General features: G+C 40.2%; 2 protein-coding genes across 2 annotated transcripts; one reads left to right on the forward strand and one right to left on the reverse strand.

The window, feature by feature from the left end:
• Positions 1 to 406: 406 nt before the first annotated feature.
• LOC6044111 (synaptosomal-associated protein 29) lies at positions 407 to 2,710 on the reverse strand. Its single transcript, XM_038256263.1, has 2 exons — positions 2,632 to 2,710; positions 407 to 2,568 (listed from the first exon to the last, which is right to left on the reverse strand). The coding sequence occupies exon 2, from the start codon at positions 2,536 to 2,538 to the stop codon at positions 1,324 to 1,326; it is 1,215 nt and encodes a 404-aa protein (XP_038112191.1). The 5' UTR covers positions 2,539 to 2,568; positions 2,632 to 2,710; the 3' UTR covers positions 407 to 1,323.
• A 6,269-nt stretch (positions 2,711 to 8,979) lies between these two features.
• On the forward strand, positions 8,980 to 12,820 carry LOC6039974. Its single transcript, XM_038252846.1, has 3 exons — positions 8,980 to 9,403; positions 9,712 to 9,861; positions 9,926 to 12,820. Exons 1-3 carry the CDS (start codon positions 9,271 to 9,273, stop codon positions 12,574 to 12,576), a joined length of 2,934 nt encoding a protein of 977 aa, XP_038108774.1. The 5' UTR covers positions 8,980 to 9,270; the 3' UTR covers positions 12,577 to 12,820.
• Positions 12,821 to 20,579: the final 7,759 nt, after the last annotated feature.

Genomic DNA, 20,579 nt, shown 5'->3' on the forward strand with positions numbered 1-20,579 from the left:
TGCACGTGTGTCTCAGTAAAAATGTGTATGCGTGTGCGCTCGTGACGTCACGCTGTAAACCCTAATTGTGGCCCCTACCCGATACGCTTTGCTATGTTATGCGATTGAAATTAAATCCAATAAAATCATAATTATGTTTGAATAGTTCTTGTCATATTGGTCATGTTTATTGAACAAAACAAACAACATCCACTTTATGATACATTTCTATTTTTCTTTAAATTTTTTGAAAATGAATTTCGAAATAAAGATGAACAAAAAAAAACAAAGTCCAATATTGAACCAAATTTCAATTTAGGCGTGTCATCCAAAAATGACGCCAAATTTAAGGGTATCTAAGGGTCTTTGACGATCCATACAGAATAGTTCACTTACTTTCTCATGATTTGAATAAAAAATAACATCGTTTGTAATATTGCAGATTATCGTATCCTTTATTTTCATAACCATTACCTTAATTTGTTTCTTTCTTCATCGCGGAATTTACTCTTGGCTATAACATTGTTGATGCGCTGTACGTTTATTTATTAATTTAGCTCAGTTTATTGTTATCATCCATTGTTTTACTTCAATATATATATTTTTATATTTTTCTGTTTAATGGTTCCTTAATATTTCATGCATTTTTTTTTTTCAATAATGTTCTCAATGAGTGAATTACAAACGAAAACAATCGCTCCACTTGATGCTACAACAATTTGTGTACTTGTTTTGTGATGTTTGTTTTATTTTTGTTTGTTTAATGTTTGCGAATAGTGTTGTTGTGTGTACGTACATAATACAATCATAGAAAGAGAGTGAGAGAGGAATATTTGTTTTCGAACTGGTACGACATTTTGCTTTATCTGTGTGTAGAGAAATTCTTACGTCGTTTGACATACTTTGAGAGATTTGAGGAGTCGACGGAGACGGAGAGACACTCACTAATAATGGATTCTTTGTTTGTTTAGATTATGTTCTATTTATAATGCTATTAGCCTGACTATTCTTACTAAACCAATACCAATACGACACGTTTGCTTCAGTTTGGTTTGACCGTTAAAGGTTTTATCGAGCGTAGATAGATCTTTTGCTGAGAATGGATTTAGATAAAATACTATCCAAAAAAACGAATAAACAAGAATGTACAAAAAATACAAATCTTAAAAACTATCGGTTTTTGTCTTTTTTACAAAGAAAACGATTTTATCTAAACTTTTGCTTTATCATTTCGTGATATTCTCTGGACACAAGGTGCTGCCAGAGCGTGCATTATGATGCTTTGCGGGGAATGGGGAGTACCATTATGAATCATCGTTGTATCATTATTATTGAGTTCAAGGTTCACTTCCGCATCAGCCGATTCATGTCTTTGTTTTGCTTGCCAATTTTCACGTCGACATCTTCAACGCGGTTCGAGATGTCGTCGATAAGGTCATTTTGGCTGTCAATTTCTTGGTTCAAATCGAGGGCAAGGTTCTTGAGCCGGGACAGATTCCCGCGCATGTCGTCCAGATTCTGATCCAGCTGGTGGCTGAATCCGGGCCCACCTTGGACGGCCCCGTTCGTGTGAGCCATGTCCTGCGCCTGGTGGTGATAGTCTTGTCGCATTCGAGTGGCCGCGTCCGGCCAATAATTGTCCGGAATTCTAAAGTCCTGTGGGTTTGGGTAAAGTTCCTCCGACGGCGAAGGCGATATGTTCGATCGAGGTATTCCTGTTGAGCTGCTCTGCTGTTGTTGCTGCTGTTGCTGTTGTTGTTGATGCTGCTGCTGGGGTTGTTGCTGTGGCGGTTGATCCGGTCCCATCCGGCCGGAGAGATAGTTTTTGAGTCCACCGAAGACACTCTTCAGGCTGTTCAAATGCTTCTGGCTAAATCGAAGCGAGTTGTTGATTTCGTCCAACTGTTTCTTGGTCTTTTCCAGCTGTTCCCGCTGACGGTGCAATTCTTCCGCCGTGGCAATTCCAACTTGTTCCGTTTCCCTGAGCACACCCAAACAACGTTGGGACGTAAGCAACGTACTTTCCTCCAGCTCCCTTCGCCTTTGTTCAAACGTTTGCCGTTGCCTAACTATTTCGTCGTCCGTTTCGGAATCCAGCTCCCCGTACACTCCCCCTCCCCTTCCAGGAACCGAATGAAAGCCCTGGGAGCCTCCGTAAGGCGATGTGGCCGCCGTCGCGTAAGGATCCACCCCGTATCCTGCGGCCATTTGTCCTCCGTAAACCCCGTAATCACCCGCACCACCACCCTGGTACGGTTCAGGCCCGAGGACATCCGGGCGGGTAAAATTTGTCCCCGCAGCACTGCCACTTAGCGCCGACTTACCCGACACTAGCGATCCCGAACCGTACTTTTCCTCGTCGGCCGGATCGTAGCTTTGCGCAAGGAAGTTCTTCTGGAACTGATCATACTGGTGATAACCTTGGTCCGTGGCTGGAGGGCTCGTTGTGGCGCTTCCTCCTGCCGTCCTTCGAGCATTACGCAGAAACAACTCGTCGTCGATTTCATCCTCGTCCGCAAACAGATTCGACGGGTTGGGCACGTACTGATGGCCGGACATTGCACTTTATCGCCTTTCCAAACGGGTAATCTGCAAAATGGCACAAAGTAAAAATCCTCTTTTCTTCGCTGGCAAAAGATTCAACAATTTTACACTCTTTTTCTGATGGATTGAGAATTTTTTCAGCTTTGATGTGACGTTTCCGTGAAAAATTTATTTGTCATCAACCGAGGTGCCAAACGTTGCAGACAAATCGAATACTTTTGCAGAATTTTGGAAGCAGTAGCAGACAAATCAAGCAAACGGTACAGATAGTTTACACGTCAAGTTTGGTATAACTGTGTTTGGGTAAAAACATAGAATACCTCTTCTATCGAGAAATTTAAAAAAGAGATGTGAGCCGGTAACGTGGAGTGAAACTTTCACAGCAGCTTGACAGAAAATTTAACTCCATGTTGCACTTTTAATTTCTCGATAGAGCTTAATGACGTTTCGCGTTCGCACACTAGCGCACCATTTGATTTTGCTGGCCGGACAAAATTTAACCTCAATCTTGTTCGTGTACGTACACGCAATACATGCACACGCAGAAACCTCTTTGTTAAAAATCACATTATTTAAAAAGCAGTAAAATAAAAAATATCAAACGAATTACATCTCAGACTCAAACAAGTGAAAATGCATTGTTCAATACTCGGATTAGTTTTCAAAAAGCCGTAAGAGCCATTGGCAAACAAAGTCCTTTTTGCATCGGTATTCGACCTACTTACCAAAAACCAATATAAAAAATGTTTGAGATTGTTCATCTACACGTCCTTCAAGTGCCCCAAACTAAAGATAAATGAAATTTCGTTTAATTTTGGAGAAAAACGAAAACTAGTGTCGGAGGTCACGGTGGCTCTTACGGCTTTTTGAAAACTCACCCGAGAATATCGTTATCAAGCATTAGTTGCTTGCTCACTTTTATTTGAGCTATTTATTACTTTGGAGCAGTCAAAAACACTTTATTTAAACTGTAATTGGCTTGGTAATTGGGCACTAAAGCCCTATGTAAAAAACACGATTAAAAACCATTTATGATCACCTTTTTTCATTTAATGCAAAAAAATGTTCACAAGACATTTTTTTTTCATGGATCAACTATGTTTCCCTTGAAACGAGCTGTCAAGTAGGAGCTTTTCTGTCAAGAAAAACCCCGAGGTTAATTTTTTAAAATTGATTTAAAAGTCCATTTTAAACTCTTTGTGGTCATACAAAGGGTCATTGTATTCAGAAAAATAAGCTTTATCGCTGTAAACAATAATATCAGCAATCGAAGCTTCATTTTAGGACCCAATTCATGACCAAAGTGCTGATAGGCCGATAATAGAAATAAAGTTGGTGCTACTGCGCGATTTTGACATTTCGGGCGTTCACCATTCGAACGCCATCTTCGCTTAAAAACCTGGATAGTTCCCCTTTTTTACGGAAGTAACGGAGCCATTTAAAAAGAACACCAGGGAAATACAAACTAGATTCGCATGGTTTTTTTTTCTAAAGTTTGTTTGGAAAATGGAGCACTTCCATTCGAGCAGTTTTTACTTTTTTCTACAATGTATTCCTTAGACTACTTGCAACGCGGCTCTTCTTTGTTCTAGCTGTTTCATTTTTCAAATAGAGTTATCTACGTGCGCATGTATTGCGTGTACGTACACGAAAAAGATTGAGCTCGGGCTTAGATAACTCTATAGAACTGAAACAGACCACCCGCAACGCGGAAAAGCAGTTTTATTTTTCGAGCAGTATTTTGAAACCGAAATAAAACTGCTCGACGAGTTTGTTTCGAACATGAGACGATTTGGAACTGGAATAGAACTCAGTTTAAAAAAAATCAGATATATAGAGATTTCCACGCTTTCTTACACACACACTATGATGCTGTGTTGATAATCATACGCACACAATTAGGGGGAGAGGGGGTAATATGCACCCCCGGGGCAAAATTCTCCCCCTGCTTTTCTCGGTATTTGAAAGAATTTTCCGGGTGAAAACTCATAGAAATTGGAGGCTTAACACTGCTAAACCATGCCGGAAAAATTTGAGCATCGTGGTATAAAAACAGCTTAAGTTATTTGCAAAACTTTAAAATGTTGTGTTTTCATTTAATTTTCATTGGACTTTCATTTTGATTTTTGGACAATATAAAAAGCATTTATTGTTATTGTAAGTGTTAAGGTATATAGTTTCTGCCATAATTTTCATTATTGTGTAGATAGATGAGTCCAAAAACATCAAAAAATGCATTTTTAATTAAATTTTCTGCAAAAAGCGTGATCGGGGCAAAATGCACCGCTGTGAAGCTCCTTTGGAAAAACAGTGGTGTCATCTAGCGGTGACTTGTGAAAACTGCTTTTAGCCAGTGCATTTTGCCCCGTTGTTGTAGTGCATTTTGCCCCAATGTTACGGTGAATATTGCCCCGCATTGTTGTTTGAAATGAATAAAAAATATTTTTAGAAATCTGTTATTTTTAAACAATTTTGATGTTTTTAAAGACTTTTTTTCACTTGGATGACCTTGAGTAATAGTTATTTATGAACATCTAACGATTATGGTAATTTCTACCACTCGAATCCGGTGCTCCATTAAGAAGCTTTCCCAACAGGGTAACGGTACACAACGGATATAAAAAAATTTAAGAAAAGGATTTTTTTTATTTTTTTTGGTTCGTCCATAAACTATCTCATGTTGGTAAACAAACGACGCCATATTGCCAATGTTGGTCGGTAGCTGCCTGTGTGGATCAATCGGACCGCGCACTGGACTCACAATCGGACGCAAAAAAATCTAAGTGTAAATATAGGTTTTCACTGCCCTCTCCCCGTGCCATACCTTCACACTTAGGAGACCCGGGAGGCGGAGTCTTGTCGCAAAAAGAACGATACACGCCTGTGGATCCGTTGACGAAACCGCAAGGTTTAAGAGGGCCACATAATAAGGTGTTACGTCGATTCCGTTTCCGGTCGGTAGCTTATATCAGGCCATCGCCGGGGCCCTGTTCATCATCATCACGGTCCTAGTCGGCCTCAATGGCATCTTTCGAGACGAGATTTATCTAATCACGCCTTCAGTCGGATGGGAAAGTAAATGTTGGTCCTGATCTAACCTGTGGTTAGGTCGTTAGCTCGGTGTAGGATCTTCGTCTTTCAAAATAATGTTAACAATATTAAATATATTGACCGGATAATTATTACCCGCAACAGATAATTCCTTACTGAAGCGTGTACTTAATTTTTACGGCGAATGAAAACAGGCGCGTGTTTATGTTCACGCTGTGGACAGTAACTGTTGAGAATGAACGTTTGGCGCCGAAGTGTGAGTGTCGTTGGATTTTACTAGAACCGGTTGGCGGAATCCGGAACAGGACACGACGGAAGCGGACTCCCTCGATAGAGTCGCTGGTCGGCAGTTGGACTCACTATGCGAAGGACGTCAGTTCGAATCCTTTGGTGGATGGGAGCTTAGTTGTAAAAAGAGGTTTGTATTAGATTAATAGGAATCTCGCAATAGAGACCGCCAAGGCTATGCTGTAGAGCGAACATCTTGCTTTTTTATCGCTGTTACATAAAACCCAAAATGTTTACCTATGCAATATGACCAACCGCCTCGATTCTCCATACACATTTTGGAGAAAAACCATTTCAATTGCAAGTGATTCTGGGGACCTTCTAGTTATCTATAGATTGTCTATACACTATATTTTATGCCTTCCTATAAATTAAGACAGTGCAGAAAAAATGTTGGTCGGTATAGTCCACGGCCGTGAATTTGAGAGTCATAAAATTAATATTTTAAATACGTTACCTGACTTTTTAATCAACAGAATATATGAGGAAAACTATCTGAGCTTATTGCTTCAACCCAAGCAGCGCCGTACCTAGGGGTTGGCGCAGTTGGCGACCGCCAAGGGCGCCAGCCCTTGGGGGGCGCCGAAAACGATGATTGTACAAATTTGTCATGTTATTATAAAATCCTAGAAAGGTATTCAGAACAAAAGGGGCGCCAAATTTTAAAGTAGGACTACAAAATAACTCGATAATCTTGGTCGGAATATTACAAATATTACTTATAACACTTGGGGCGCCAAAACCAACTATTTCAATAATTGTACCAGAATTAAATTTAAAATTAAATTCTCTCAATTCATTTATCAAAGGGGGCGCTCAATTGGCAAAAATTTCAGGGTTTTATAACAATTCTTTGAAATAGCTAGAGATTTTATATTCCAACTACAGTATATAAAATTCAATTTAAATTTCACCATTTTTTCCAGCATCAGGAACCATCAAGCTTTTTTATGTTTTGAAGTATTTTTTTTTTATATAATCAGCTATTCAATTGAAATTTACAAATTTCTATTGAAAATCTGAAATAAAAAGAATAAGATATTTCAATTTTAAAGAAAATGGCATTTGAGATATTTTTATCGTTTTAAATGCAAACTTGTGCGTTGAGATTGGCCTACATTTTCGAAATACTGAAGTGTTTAAATTGAATATTTCTAACACAAAAAATGATTTGACTTTTGTTAAATTTCTAGCAAAATATTTTTTTTTTCAACATAAAAATGTTGGTTTTTTAAGAGCACATAAATTGCTCTAAATATATTATATTCTGCTGCTTGTATTCAATTGCTTGTAGCAAGAGTGAAAAAGTAAAATTTGGGTGTCTTCGACAAAGTTGCATAGATTGGCATGCCCACCAACTTTTTAGTCGTAAAAGTAAAATATTATACAATTTCTTGAATAATTTTGATTTGGAGAATCACCATTATCGCGGACCCATTAGAATTTAAACCAAAGCAAAATTCCAACTCCAAAAACAGCAATATTTTTTGGGAAAACACAAAGTTCCACTTAATTTTGCTTCTAGGGTCAATAATTTGAAGAATGCTAGTAACATTTTCCTTGAAAATTTTTGTTTTGTTATGTTTTAATGGAATGGATAAAGTTGCTTATCTTTCACATACATTTTTTTTTATTTCATGGATTCCATGTGTTGGGCTATCCAGTGTAATTTCGCCTAAATTTTCACATTTACCCAAACGGTTCTAAAAGCTTTGTGTGTAGAGGGTGACTATTCTCGAGATTTTCAATTTCCCGGGAATCGAGAGTTGAATTTGGAAATTTCAGGAATTCCGGGACCTGGTAGTGTTTATAACTATGCCAATAGTGCCAGTAATGTATAAAGAAAAATTATAAATGTGTTTCTTTTCAATGAATTCAGTTACGATTTATTCATGCTTATTTGATGAAACGTTAATTAGCAGCCTCATTATTTTGGGAACTATGATCTACTTCTTGATTTTTCTGAATCTGCAATACAACTTGTTGTATGAACTTGTTATTAGATTTTTGTGAAATAACAAAATAGCTAATATATAATTTCCCAGTATCAGGATTTTACAATATAATAAATAGCGACTCAAAACAACAATTTTAATATTTTTTTTTCTTTTTTAAAACTGTAAATATGCATTGAAGAAATAGTGATCCGGAAAACCCGAATGTTCACATTTGGCGGACTTTACAAAGATTTCCAGAGTTTTTTTCTAAGATATAATTCAATATTGAAGTTTAAGCGAAACACAAAATTACTCCATGACATCAAAAAAGGAAATTACCTTGATACAAAAATGGTCGATTTCCCGGGAATACCCGCTCGTCACCCTCTATTTGAGTGTAATGGTTTTTATACAAAATTTTAAGAAACTTTAGATATCGAAAAATAAACACAAAAAATTTCAATGTGTTAAAAAGGTAAAAACTAATTGCCTTTGTTTGAAGCTATGAATTTTCAAAAAACAAATTTTAGGAATTTTATATCAATCAAAAAACACAGTCACAGAGAAGAGAAATATTGTTTTCAAAAATAAATTGAAAAAAAATAGTTTCAAAAGGAATCCATCCAAAATCAAGTTTGAAAAGGAGTCCTTTTTCTAATCAGTCAAACTATTTTTCAGGAATGCAGGAAAATGCTGATACAATGAAATTTAAGCTAGGTCAGATCAAATTCTGTTTAATACGATAAAACAACACTCTGCTATTTTCAGTCAACATTAATCCTAAAGCAGCTTTTCGTTACAACCTATCTGTATTGGAAAGATATAAATCGATTGAAATGGTTTAAAAATAATAAAACATTAATTTGAATATTCTTCAAAGAATTAAATTGTGGTTGGATTTTTTAGCTGTTATATTTATTCAATCAATTACCATTATATTATTAAAACTCTTTGAAGCAATCGCTGAAAATTTAAATAAACATATCAAAATGATGAAAAATTTGGAGGGGCGCCAAATTGATGCTTCGCCAAGGGCGCCGTGGACCCTAGGTACGGCTCTGAACCCAAGTTATTACCGTGAAATATATTCTCGCTACCGTGAAACATCGCCATTGCTATGTAGCAGTTTATCTCGGCACATGCTTGGCAAGTGTGCGTGAGCTTACATTTTTGTTTTGATAGGATTATGATTCATTCCACGCTTTTTGTTCGGAAAAGTGCAAATATTTTAGTCTCTCCATTTCATTTAGTGATAACCTTAGTTTAATCAGTATTAAAAGATTTTCAAAACGCGCAATCAACTCCACTGTAATCTATTAAGTGCAATTTAAACAATTTAACCAGTTCCAACTTTAATTTATCGGTGCTTTGCTGGCAAATCTTCGTTCCAACCTCCGTATCGGTCTAATTAGTGTGCCAATTTGCAAGAATATTGACCTCTCCACTATAGCACAGCCGTAAAATTTGCTTCATGGCCATGGCCGACTCCGGCATCGAAACTGCGGCCCCACCTGATTGGCTCGAGAAACTCGAGACCCGGCGTGAAAAAATCAAAGGAAAACTTGGCCATGAAAGCGGAAACGGTGCTCCTTGCGTCGTTTGCGGTAAGATTTCGAATGATGGGCTACCTACCTTAATGATGTACCTACTTTTTGTATGAGGTGTTGCGAAATATGCAACTATCAAAACCATAAAAAATAAAAATGAATCAAGCTTAAGGCTTCATCCATAAAGTACGTTACGCTAAAATTGGCCAAAATTTACCCCCCCCCCCCTCCTCCCTTTGTCACGCTTTTCGTATGCTTATAACATGCAATGTCACACTTGCTCAGACCCCCCCCCCTCTCATCCCTCCCTAGAGCGTGACATACTTTATGGATGACGCCTAACTATAATTCCTACTCTATTGCAGGTTCCAAGTGTCCCGGTTTGGATCTCCACTTTTGGCGCAAGGTCTGTCGCAACTGCAAATGTCGAAAGGAACAGCACGACTGCAAAGATGACGACGTGACCGGATGGGCCCAGTTTGAGATCCTTGGAGCGATCCGTTCGAAGCCAGCATGTTAGTGTTTCATTATTCAACCTTAGACAGATCACCCTTATTCACTTCTTATTCTTTCTTGCAGACATAAAAATCTCCGAGTTGACCGATAAGCCCGTGCAGCTTGACTGGATTCCTCCGAACGTGTCGCCGGAAGTGGCCGCCGATTACATGACCCAGCTGGGTCAGCAGAACATTCCAATAGCAGGTAGCGATGCCGCCGAGAAGCGCAAACAGCAGCTCGAGTACCAGGTTCCACCGCACGATCTAGACGCAAGTCTGTGCCACAATCTGTCCGAGAACGAGGCGGCCCAACTGGTGCAGTACGTGGAGAAGATCAAGAAGAACTGCGTGGGACAGGGCAATGTAGTCCGTATCGGGGACACGATCAAACACCTGCCGGCTTCGGCTAAGGGAATGATGCTGCCACCGGCTCCACCAGCGGACTCGGTTCAGCGGGACAGAATTGTTCAGCAGTTGATCAACTCTGAACCAATCAAATCTATTCTTGCTGGAAGCTCGGCCTTCGCCGGTCAACCTTTGGCACTCCTCAAGGAACCATTGGAACCGGATTTCATGGGTTCTCCTGCGCTGTCCGACAAAACCAAGTACAAAATGAAACTGATGAAGGTAAACTCAGATGTGATAAAGGCAGCTGTTCGCTACGGACCCGAAGTTGACACGATCCTCAACGCACTCAAATCCAAAGGCGTTAAGTTTCACGATCACTGCAGTCTTCTAGGCCCGCTGGATGCTTTCCGTAAAGAATACCTTGGAAATCCCAAATTCCAAGCTGAAATCGACAAGTTCCTTGCGCTACAGTCGACACCGGTTGATCTCCGTGAAGCCAGCATGCGATCGTCGGCGGATGAAAAGTTCAATTCTCCACTACCGCTAAGAAACTTTGCCCGTCACGATCACTTGCAGTACCAGGAGACGCCGGTTCGTAAGCTTAAATTTGACCAGCAACAAGTCACTCCTCAGTTATCGATCCAATGCATGGCAGCGCTACAGAAGGACAAGGTGCTGGCCGATATCCTGAACTCGGAACCACTCAAAACCATTCTTCACGCGCCGGTTTACGGGTCAGCGTTGATCATTTCACGCAAAGCCATGTTTCCAGATTTCATTAGCAGTCCGTTTCTGTCACCGGCGTCTAAGGCACGCCTCGAGCGCATGAAGATCAACACCCAAACCATACAGAGTGCCGTGCTGAACGGTCCGTACTATGACGAACTGCTCTCGAAGCTGTCCGGTGCCGGCATTAACTACGCGCAAGATGCAGTCTTGCAACCGATTGACGATTTCCGGGATGAGTTTCTCAGCTACGATAGCGATAATGATTTCCAGAAAGAGATAATTGATTTCGTTAAAAACTCGGACCTATCTACCTTCAATGTGTCACCGGATCAAGTCCCAGAAATTGCCGAAAACCGAAAGGCAGCCCAAAATTCCAACCAACTACTGTCGGAGATTTTGTCCAACCCAAGCGTACAAGACGCGCTAAAACCAGGATCCAAACCTGGCCAAGCTGTACAGATCTCCAACAACCCGATGGTGTGCGATATACTTCATCAGGACAAGATTCCGCAGCCAGTTCTTCAAAAGCTGGCCAAAATCAACATTGACAACGAAGCGATCGAAAGCGCCGTGGTCTGCGGACCAATCTACGACAAGCTGATCCACCAGTTGAACAAGAACCGTATCAACTATGCTGCCGATTCCGTGCTGGGTCCGATTGCGCAGTTCCGAGCAGAGTATCTCAACGATGACAACTTCAGAAAAGAGCTGGCACGCTACGTCACAAATCCTGAACCGTGTCTCTTTGAATCTGCCACCATTGAAGAACTCCCTCCGGATGATCAGCAACTGGCGAAGCCTTTCTCCGGAATGCACATTTCCCACAGCGATGACTCTGGATTTGGATCGGTACCTCCCACGCCAAACTACTCCACTTATCCGGGAGTGCTGAGTGCGGAACTCAACGCCCGTGAGGGTGTGCTCGCTTCGATTCCGGCAATCGAAGATATGAACATGTATCCGGAAGTGCGCCCAAGCCCAACAAAACCCCCCTTCTCCAAGGAAGTCGGATCTACGTACATTCCCAACACAACACCACAAAACATCAACCAAACTCCTCCGGAACCGGTCGTGTGCAGCGGATGTCAGCAGAGCATCAACGTCGGTGAAGTAGCCGTCAAGGCCGAACGGGCCGAGAAATCCGGCAAGAGTGCGGCCTGGCATCCGCAGTGCTTCAAATGTGAAGATTGTAAAGAGTTGCTCGCCGATCTTGTGTACTTTTACCACGGCGGAAAGGTCTACTGCGCACGTGACTTGGCCAACATGCTCAAGATTCCGCGCTGTTCGGCCTGCGACGAGCTAATCTTCACCAAGGAGTACACCGCGGCCGAGGGATCCACGTTTCACATTAAACATTTCTGCTGCTATCATTGTGACGCCCCGCTGGCCGGCCAGCAGTACATTCCGGACGAAAAGTCAAACATGCCGCTCTGTCTAACCTGTTACGATACGTTCTTTGCCAAGTCGTGCCACAACTGCGGCGGAATAATCGGTCCGGCGGAACAGGGCGTCGCCTGGGGCAATATCCACTGGCATGGGCCGTGTTTCTTGTGCTGCGGAAAAGGATGCGGGAAATCACTGATCGGGGGGAGATTCTGCGTGCGAAACGAAATGCCTTTCTGCAGTCCGCAGTGTTTGAAAAGTGTTATTCAGTAAATTGTGTGCTTTTGATAGTGCTACTATTTTAAACATACATGCATTTTAAACTATAAGGCACCTAGTGCAAACAAACGTACATTTCTATTCAACGCATTTGAAAAAAAAACGCACAAATACAAACAGAACAGGTAAAAATAAGTGCCACAAAAAAACATACATGATTTTACAGAACTTATACCGACTTTTACAACATTATATTTGTACTACAATTGCGAAATATATAAACATGCCTAGAAAATAATCGTTTTCTGTATTTTCTGTTAAACGCTAATGAAAAGAAATTTCTCGGGATATCCCAGAAATTACTGGGCATAACCTTCTTCAAAATGCGTTTGCAAATTTAGATTTCACTCCGATTCACATAGCTTCCAAACTGGCCAGATTTTCCTTTGCGTCGCATCAAAAGCGGTTCCAAGTTGAACACCAGCTGCACCGGATTGATCTTCTGGTTTAGTTAGGATACATCTACTCTATCCAGCATGCGTGTCCGAGTCCAACCAATTATAGACTTGATGTAGAGTTGCGTCAGCTCGTAGTTCATCCTTCTCCTCTAAACATTGTTCTCTTCCACATCGCCGAAGATGCTCGGGAATTCCATTTTCTGGTGAGAATTTCATCAAATTAATGTTCCTGAGTCAATTTCTCAATAGAAACATGCATAAAAATGTTTATTTTCATCCATTTTAACCCATTAAAAAATAATAGTTCAAAAATATGGAGCTGTTCGTTTGAAGAGCCGGTGCCGGAGTTTCAATTACAGTTTGTCTCCTGGACAGTCTGTAGTTTCAATGCCAAGATGGCGACGAAACTCGCGCGAGTTTCCTAAAAAAAAGCACTTTGACAGATCGGAGTGCGGAACTAGCCATCAATCGAACGTACCACTAGTATTCTTGGAATTGAGCCTGTGTGTGTGTGTGTGTGTGTGTGTGTGTGCAACCAACCAAACGGGACCACGCGGTCGCTTCTTACAAATTGAGTTGTTTCCATGTATTTTTTAGCTCTCATTCTATACATGCAAATAACTCGCATAGGCATTTGGAAGGTGTTAGCTCTGCCGAGCTTCGGTGACCCATTTCTACGCTGGCTAGCCGAGCGCGAGGTACTTCAGCTTTGTCGACAAGCCCCGCCCTGAAGAACGTTTGGACCAATCGGATTCAAACGTTATTTAGAACTTCCGAACCCTTGTCAAATGGACAAGGACCCAGCGCGTATATAGGTGGTAACAGTATTCCTAATTTCAGTCATAGCTCACCAAGTCGCGATGGCCTAGTGGTTAGCATTTTTGCTTACCAATCCAAAGGACGGGGGATCGAACCCCGACTCGAGCGACTTTGATTTTTCGTACATGTTCAGAGTTTCAAGATTTATATTTCCTATACTTTCTCGTTGGGAGCAGATGGGAATCGAACCCAGGACCATTCGCTTACAAAGCGAACACCGTAACCAGTCAGCCACGGCCGCTCCCTTAGTATTCTTGGAATTGAGCCTGATTTTAAATAAATGTGATTCGAAATTTTTTTTAGCATAAATTTTTTATAGGTAATGGATGAAAATAATCATTTTTATGCAAATTTGGGTAAAAAACTAGTACGGTTGATAAGAAAATTTTTAAACTTATTAAAAATTACAAATTAATCGAAAGCACCAAATCGATCTGAAAATCCGTTCTCAAGACACAGATTCTGAATATTCTAATAGCATTTTTGTTTGGACAGTAGGGTGACAAGAAAATTTAAAATTTTGGAAAACTTTAAGAGATACCCCCTGGCTCGATTCATTAGGTGAAAATAAGTAACTGTGCCAATTGGGTACTAAAGCCCTATGTCAATTTTTATGTACAACGGTAAAAACACGATTAAAACCCATTTCTAATCACTTTTTTTCATTTTAATGCAAAAAAATATTGACAAGACAACATTTTTTCGATGGATCAACTATGGTCCTCTTGGAACGAGCAGTCAAGTATAGGAGCTTTTCTGTCAAGAAGGACCGCGAGGATAATTTTTCAAAATTTATCTAAAAATCTATTTCAAACTCTTTGTGGTCATACAAAGGGTCATTGTACTCAGAAAAATAAGCTTTATCGCTGTAAACAATAATATCAGCAATCGAAGGACCCAATTTAGAGCCAAATCGGTTAAGATTTAAGGGTACCTAATCGAAAAAATGTATGAGGAAAAACAAAAATTTCAGAATTGGGTCCTAAAATGAAGCTTAGATTGCTGACATTATTGTTTACAGCGAAAAAGCTTATTTTTCTGAGCACAATGACCCTTTGTATGACCCCAAAGAGTTTAAAATGGATTTTTAAATCAATTTTGAAAAATTAACCTCGTGGTCCTTCTTGACAGAAAAGCTCCTACTTTACAGCTCGTTCCAAGGGGACCATAGTTGATCCATCGAAAAAAATGTTGTCTTGTCAAAAAAAAATTGCATTAAAATGAAAAAAAAGGATTAGAAATGGTTTTTAATCGTGTTTTTTACCGTTGTACATGAAAATTGACATAGGGCTTTAGTACCCAATTCCACCAAAGATGACCTTAAATTATCGGATCATTGTCAATTGTGAGATTCTTAGGTAAAATTTTGACGAAAATTAATTTTTTGCCAAAAATAAAGTTTTTGCGGTGCTTTACATTAGAATTTCATAAAAATTACAAATATTTTGAATCCAGCCCAAACATGCTAATTATGACTATCAATGCAGAAAAATGCGTTTATAGTAGATTATGCAACAAGTTGCAAAAATAGGATTTTTTCAGCACGAGTAGTACATTTATCCAACGAGGTTCAACGAGTTGGATAAATACGAAGAGTGCTGAAAAAATCAAGTTTTGCAACGAGTTCCATACAACATTTTTTGCAATTCCGAAAAACACCCATTGAGTGAAATTTTAAGTAAAATTTTCATGTATTTTGTCAATAAACGTTTAAATCTAAAAATGTTGAAAAGTGTTGCTTTTCGAAACAAGTGCTGAAAAGTTCAACTTTTCAGCACCCATTTGAGTGCTGAAAAGTAGAACTTTTCAGCATTTATTTTGAAAAGTGTTGCTATTCGATTCTGTTATTTTTGGTACAGAAAAGTAGGCTATTTCGTCGTTCAAGAATGACAGGAAAAGTAAGTAGTTTCACGACGGAATTGCAAAAAGATTATTTTCAGTTGATTTGACTTTTATTTTCATTGAAATTTTGAAGTTATTTGAAAAAAAAAAAATTTTTTTGCCCCCTGTTTTTTTGGACCAATTTTGAGGGGGGGGGGGGATATAAACTTTGAAAAATATTTGAAACGGCCTTAACGCATTTTAGTTTCAATTCAGACAGCAATTTTCAGGTCAAGAGTGGAATGATACCTCTTCGGTTGACCCCCGGTGAGGAACATCCTGGAAGGAGCGCAACTACATCCGTAGTGCTGTTAGTTGATCTTGGTCAAAACAGTTGCTCTGGTTCCTTGCAAGTTACCCATTTTCTTACCTCCACGTTGGCTTGGTTTCGTCATCATGATGACAACACGTGACCTTGCTAGTGGCATGTGGAAACGGCTCGCACCTTTGACCAGCGAGGGTGAGAAGGGAAGATTGTAGACGGTATTGTTTTGATTCACAGCATGTTGAGTCAACTGTTGTGGATGTACCTGATACATCGCAATACGGGGTTTCTCTTCTTTCCACGTTCAGCTACTATCTATCTTCTATTTCTTTATTATGTATTACTGATGTTCTAATTCGGCTTCTGTTTACTATCTACCATTATATTTTGATTTCATGAACCTTTGGATCTCTTATTATCATATATTAATGCATCTTTTTGTTTTTGTATGTTTCCATTTTCATGTCGTGTCGGGGCCTACGGTTGGAGAACGATTGCACCACGACAACCGCTTCGGAGTGATATTATCACACTGGAAACAACAGCAACAACATTGAAACCCTGATGTCACTCAGATTCCCGAAAGTAACTGTATCGTTATTTTATAGTGTTTATATTTTACTAACATCCCTTTCTTTGCAGAGCATGGACAACATTATAAAGCGGCAATGTGGGAAAGGGAAGTAATTTGTGATTGTAGGTAGAAGGTATTGCTTGGATTCACAGCATGTTGAACGAACTGTTGTAGATGTACCTAGAACATCGCAGCACGGTGTTGTAGACGTTGGGCCCAGAGGAAGACGCGGATTATTAATAAAACACATCACTGGCGGCTAATAACTTTTATTGCCGCCACCACTCGCGTGTCCGACCGCGGTACACTCTGATTGTCACTAACTAACTCTTCTCATCTCTAGACGTCAAACATAGTTGATCTGTCAGCCAGTGTTGACCAGGGTTAGATTCCTACATCCCTCTCTTCCTTGAAAATGATAGATACTTCACAATTGATAATTTAACAGTTTAGCAAACTAGATTGTCCTCATAATTGCCCTGATCTGAACACACGAGTGGATTTATTTTTAATCTAGTATTTGTTGATAACAATAGTATTATAATCTTATATCTTTTGCTGAGTCAAACGAGCATTTGTGTTTACAGTATAATCTCTTGTCGCGTCCTTTGAACTTTGAACTAAGCCATTACACTCAATGAATTTTTGGCCTTTCACTCTCCTTTCTTAGCTGTTCAATTTAATTATTGCTCCGTCACATTTATTAATCTTGTAATTGTAAATCCATAATTCACTACAGTTAACCGCTATCCAATCGATCCAGTACTACCTCCTCCTTCACTTAAAACAATTTAATTTAAAGTTAAAAGAATGCTAAGCGTTTCCCTATTTTCCTATAATTTGAGCAAATTTACTCAATAAATTAATGAGTCTAAAATCATGTACGCAGCATTTTTCAGATAGTATTTTTTTTAAAGATTCCAATGCAAATAATATTAGATTTTATAAGACACTTGTTTCAACCTCTTTCTAAAAAAATGACTTGTTTTTTTTTGTTCCCTTTGTTTTGAGTCCGGTAGATTTGAATGAATAAAGATAATCCTCAACTATCGTTTCACAATTCTATATCTTAAAACAATAACAGTCGCTCAAATAAGTTGTTTGCGGAAACAAGCTGGAGCAGTTCTTTGCGCTGCAAGAGCTGATGGGAAAGTATCTATGCCCTGCAGTTAAAGTCTTAGCTTTAATTAACTAACTGACAAATTTTCTGTGATATAAACTTAAGCTTTCCTATCCTTTTTCTTCTCCCTAGCAAAAGTAGCAGTTGTTTTAAACAGTTTTATCTGCTCTCGCTTAATTTATTGAAATTACTGAACTTATTTCGTCTAATGATTGTATCTGAATTATTTTGTAGCTGTAAGTATCTCCAAAACTCTGCATTTTGTAATTAGTTAGGCAAAATGTATTATGATAAATGCAACTAATAATCATGAATTGAATATAAATTATTTCTCATTCATTGTCTTATGGAGTTACCGATTATTAACAATTTCACGGTGCCTATCAATCAGAGCCCCCTGCATCAATACTCCTTCACACATTCCCCAGCATTTAATCAACTCCATAAAGCAGCGTCTCGAAAACTACTTACCACAACACCTAACTATTTGTACAATCAAATTATAACGGAATTGGGTCCGTCAACCTGACAATTCTGGAATACGAAGACAACTTCGCACCCCCAAACAGAACCCTATCTTACAACCATCCTCCTTCAAATCTTAAGGACATCCCTTAGTTCATCAGCAGTCTCCAGGTGAGCCGCCAGCCAGCTCGGCTCCGGGCCGCACAAAATCCGTCCAGGTCACGACCCAAAGGATCCGGTAAACCCAGGTGACTCTCTGAAAACCCGGTTTGCCGTTGAGCTGCACTAGCTCGTGGTTCATCCTTCTCCTCAGTGTGTTGTACACGCGGAATTCGGCCTAACGCAGTAAGACCTCTCCGAACGAACTACGTGTGCTGGCAAAACCTCCTCCTCCTGTGACCTGTTGCTAATGAAACTCAGTAATAAAAAAAGTATTTTGTAGGTTTAATCACTGATTGTGTTTTAGTATTTAAGAGCAGGTTAAAGTTTGGCTTTACAACTTCTACATTATTAGAACACAATATCTTGCCTCTTGTATACGTTTGATGAGTACATAACCTTAACGAATTAGAACAACCAACTAAACAAACCTTCCACTTTAACGTTCCCAGATCTTTTATGGCCCCTATTGTAAGATTCTGCTCGCGCTTAGGAGTCTGACAGCTTGAATGGGAAGAGCATCCAAACCTCTTTTTACTCCTTCCATCCACGGATTCGATCTGACGATCTTTGGATTGCAAGTCCAGCCGCCGACCAGCGACTCTACCGGAGCAGGTTTGGTTTGGTGTGTTGTTTGTTCGTATATCAGGGAGACGACTTCTACGCCTGGAATTACTCTACGGCCTAACAACAACTAAGGGCGAAGACCAGCGTTTTACTCCCCATCCGAATGGAAGTCAATAGAAGATGGGAAACGAACCCCTGATCATCCGCTTACAACGCGAACAGCGTAACCATTCGAACACGCCTGCACCCAAACGAATTACCAAATACCCCTAAACTTTCCTGTTACTTTTCAATCATTTCAACTGTTAACTTGTGCAAAAATGATCCCTAATGGCACTACTGAACTTCCTTAAAAATATCCTCGTAGTTTGTACCTTGAATTCCTAACTTTAACAGTAACTGTAACTTACGACAATGTTACAATGTTGACGAATACAAATCTTTCTAACTTCACCTTTCGATGATCATACACAAGCCTGCAGCCCCTACCCCAGGTCTAAATATTAACAAGCCATCCGCTAGGCAGAGCGAAAATTCAGAAGCCACCTCTTCATCATGCTTCCGTTTAATTATCCGCAAGCCATCTCTCCCCCAGGCATGTGTGAACAATCACAAGCCTCTTCTTCCCCCAGGCCTTACAGCAGATATTCACGAGCCATCTCTCCACCAGGCATGAGTGAACATCCACCAGCCTCCTCTTCACCAGGCTTCCATGTAATCATCCACAAGCCATCTCTCCACCAGGCATGAGTGGACAATCACAAGCCTCTTCTCCCCCAGGCCTTACAGCAGATATTCACGAGCCATCTCTCCACCAGGCATAAGTGAACATCCACCAGCCTCTCAACGGCACTAAGCCATCCCCCGGCACTAAGCCAACCCCCGGCACTAAGCCCACCTTCGGCACTAAGCCAACCTCCGGCACTAAGCCATCCCCCGGCACTAAGCCAAACCTCGGCACTAAGCCAACCCTCGGCACTAAGCCAACCTCCGGCACTAAGCCATCCCCCGGCACTAAGCCAACCTCCGGCACTAAGCCAACCCTCGGCACTAAGCCAACCTCCGGCACTAAGCCACCTTCGGCACTAAGCCATCCATAACTTTTTAGCCAACCTTCGGCACTAAGCCATCCTAATCCTAATCCTAATCCTAATCCATCCACCTTCGACACTAAGCCATCCATAACTTTTAGAACAAGATCCACAGCAGCTGTCCGCAACTCTATCCTTGGAATTGACTTGCCATCGAAATACCGCCTAAGGATCTGCAGTTTTATTAGACAAGCCGACTACGACAACCTATCAGACTACATCCATCAACACCTGCAACGCAGTCAGCAGCAACGAACCCGCTGCTTCATCATCCCTAGACACACCATTTCAAGCGGAAAAAGTGTCCTGGTTCACGGAGCTACCTGCTGGAACGGTTTACCAATCGCTTCTACTTAATTTTAGTTTAACGAATAGTTACAGTACTCAGTTTGTATGGATTATTTCTATCAATTATATTGTTCCTACAGTTACTTCCTTGACCTGATAAAAAAAGTTGTTAACTAACAGGTTATCGTTATAAATAAACGCACAAATTACAATTACCTAAGTACACGCGTGCAAAAACAGTTCACAAGGGCTGTCAAATTTCTAACCTTAGAACCGAGTCAGTTTCAGATTGAACTGAATTAAGCGCTGAACTGAAATGCGGCAACCATGCCTAACCAGCTTCCAAACGAATGCACCAATAGAAACGCTC

Source organism: Culex quinquefasciatus, chromosome 2 (genome assembly GCF_015732765.1).
Source record: "Culex quinquefasciatus strain JHB chromosome 2, VPISU_Cqui_1.0_pri_paternal, whole genome shotgun sequence".
Classification (NCBI taxonomy): domain Eukaryota; kingdom Metazoa; phylum Arthropoda; class Insecta; order Diptera; family Culicidae; genus Culex; species Culex quinquefasciatus.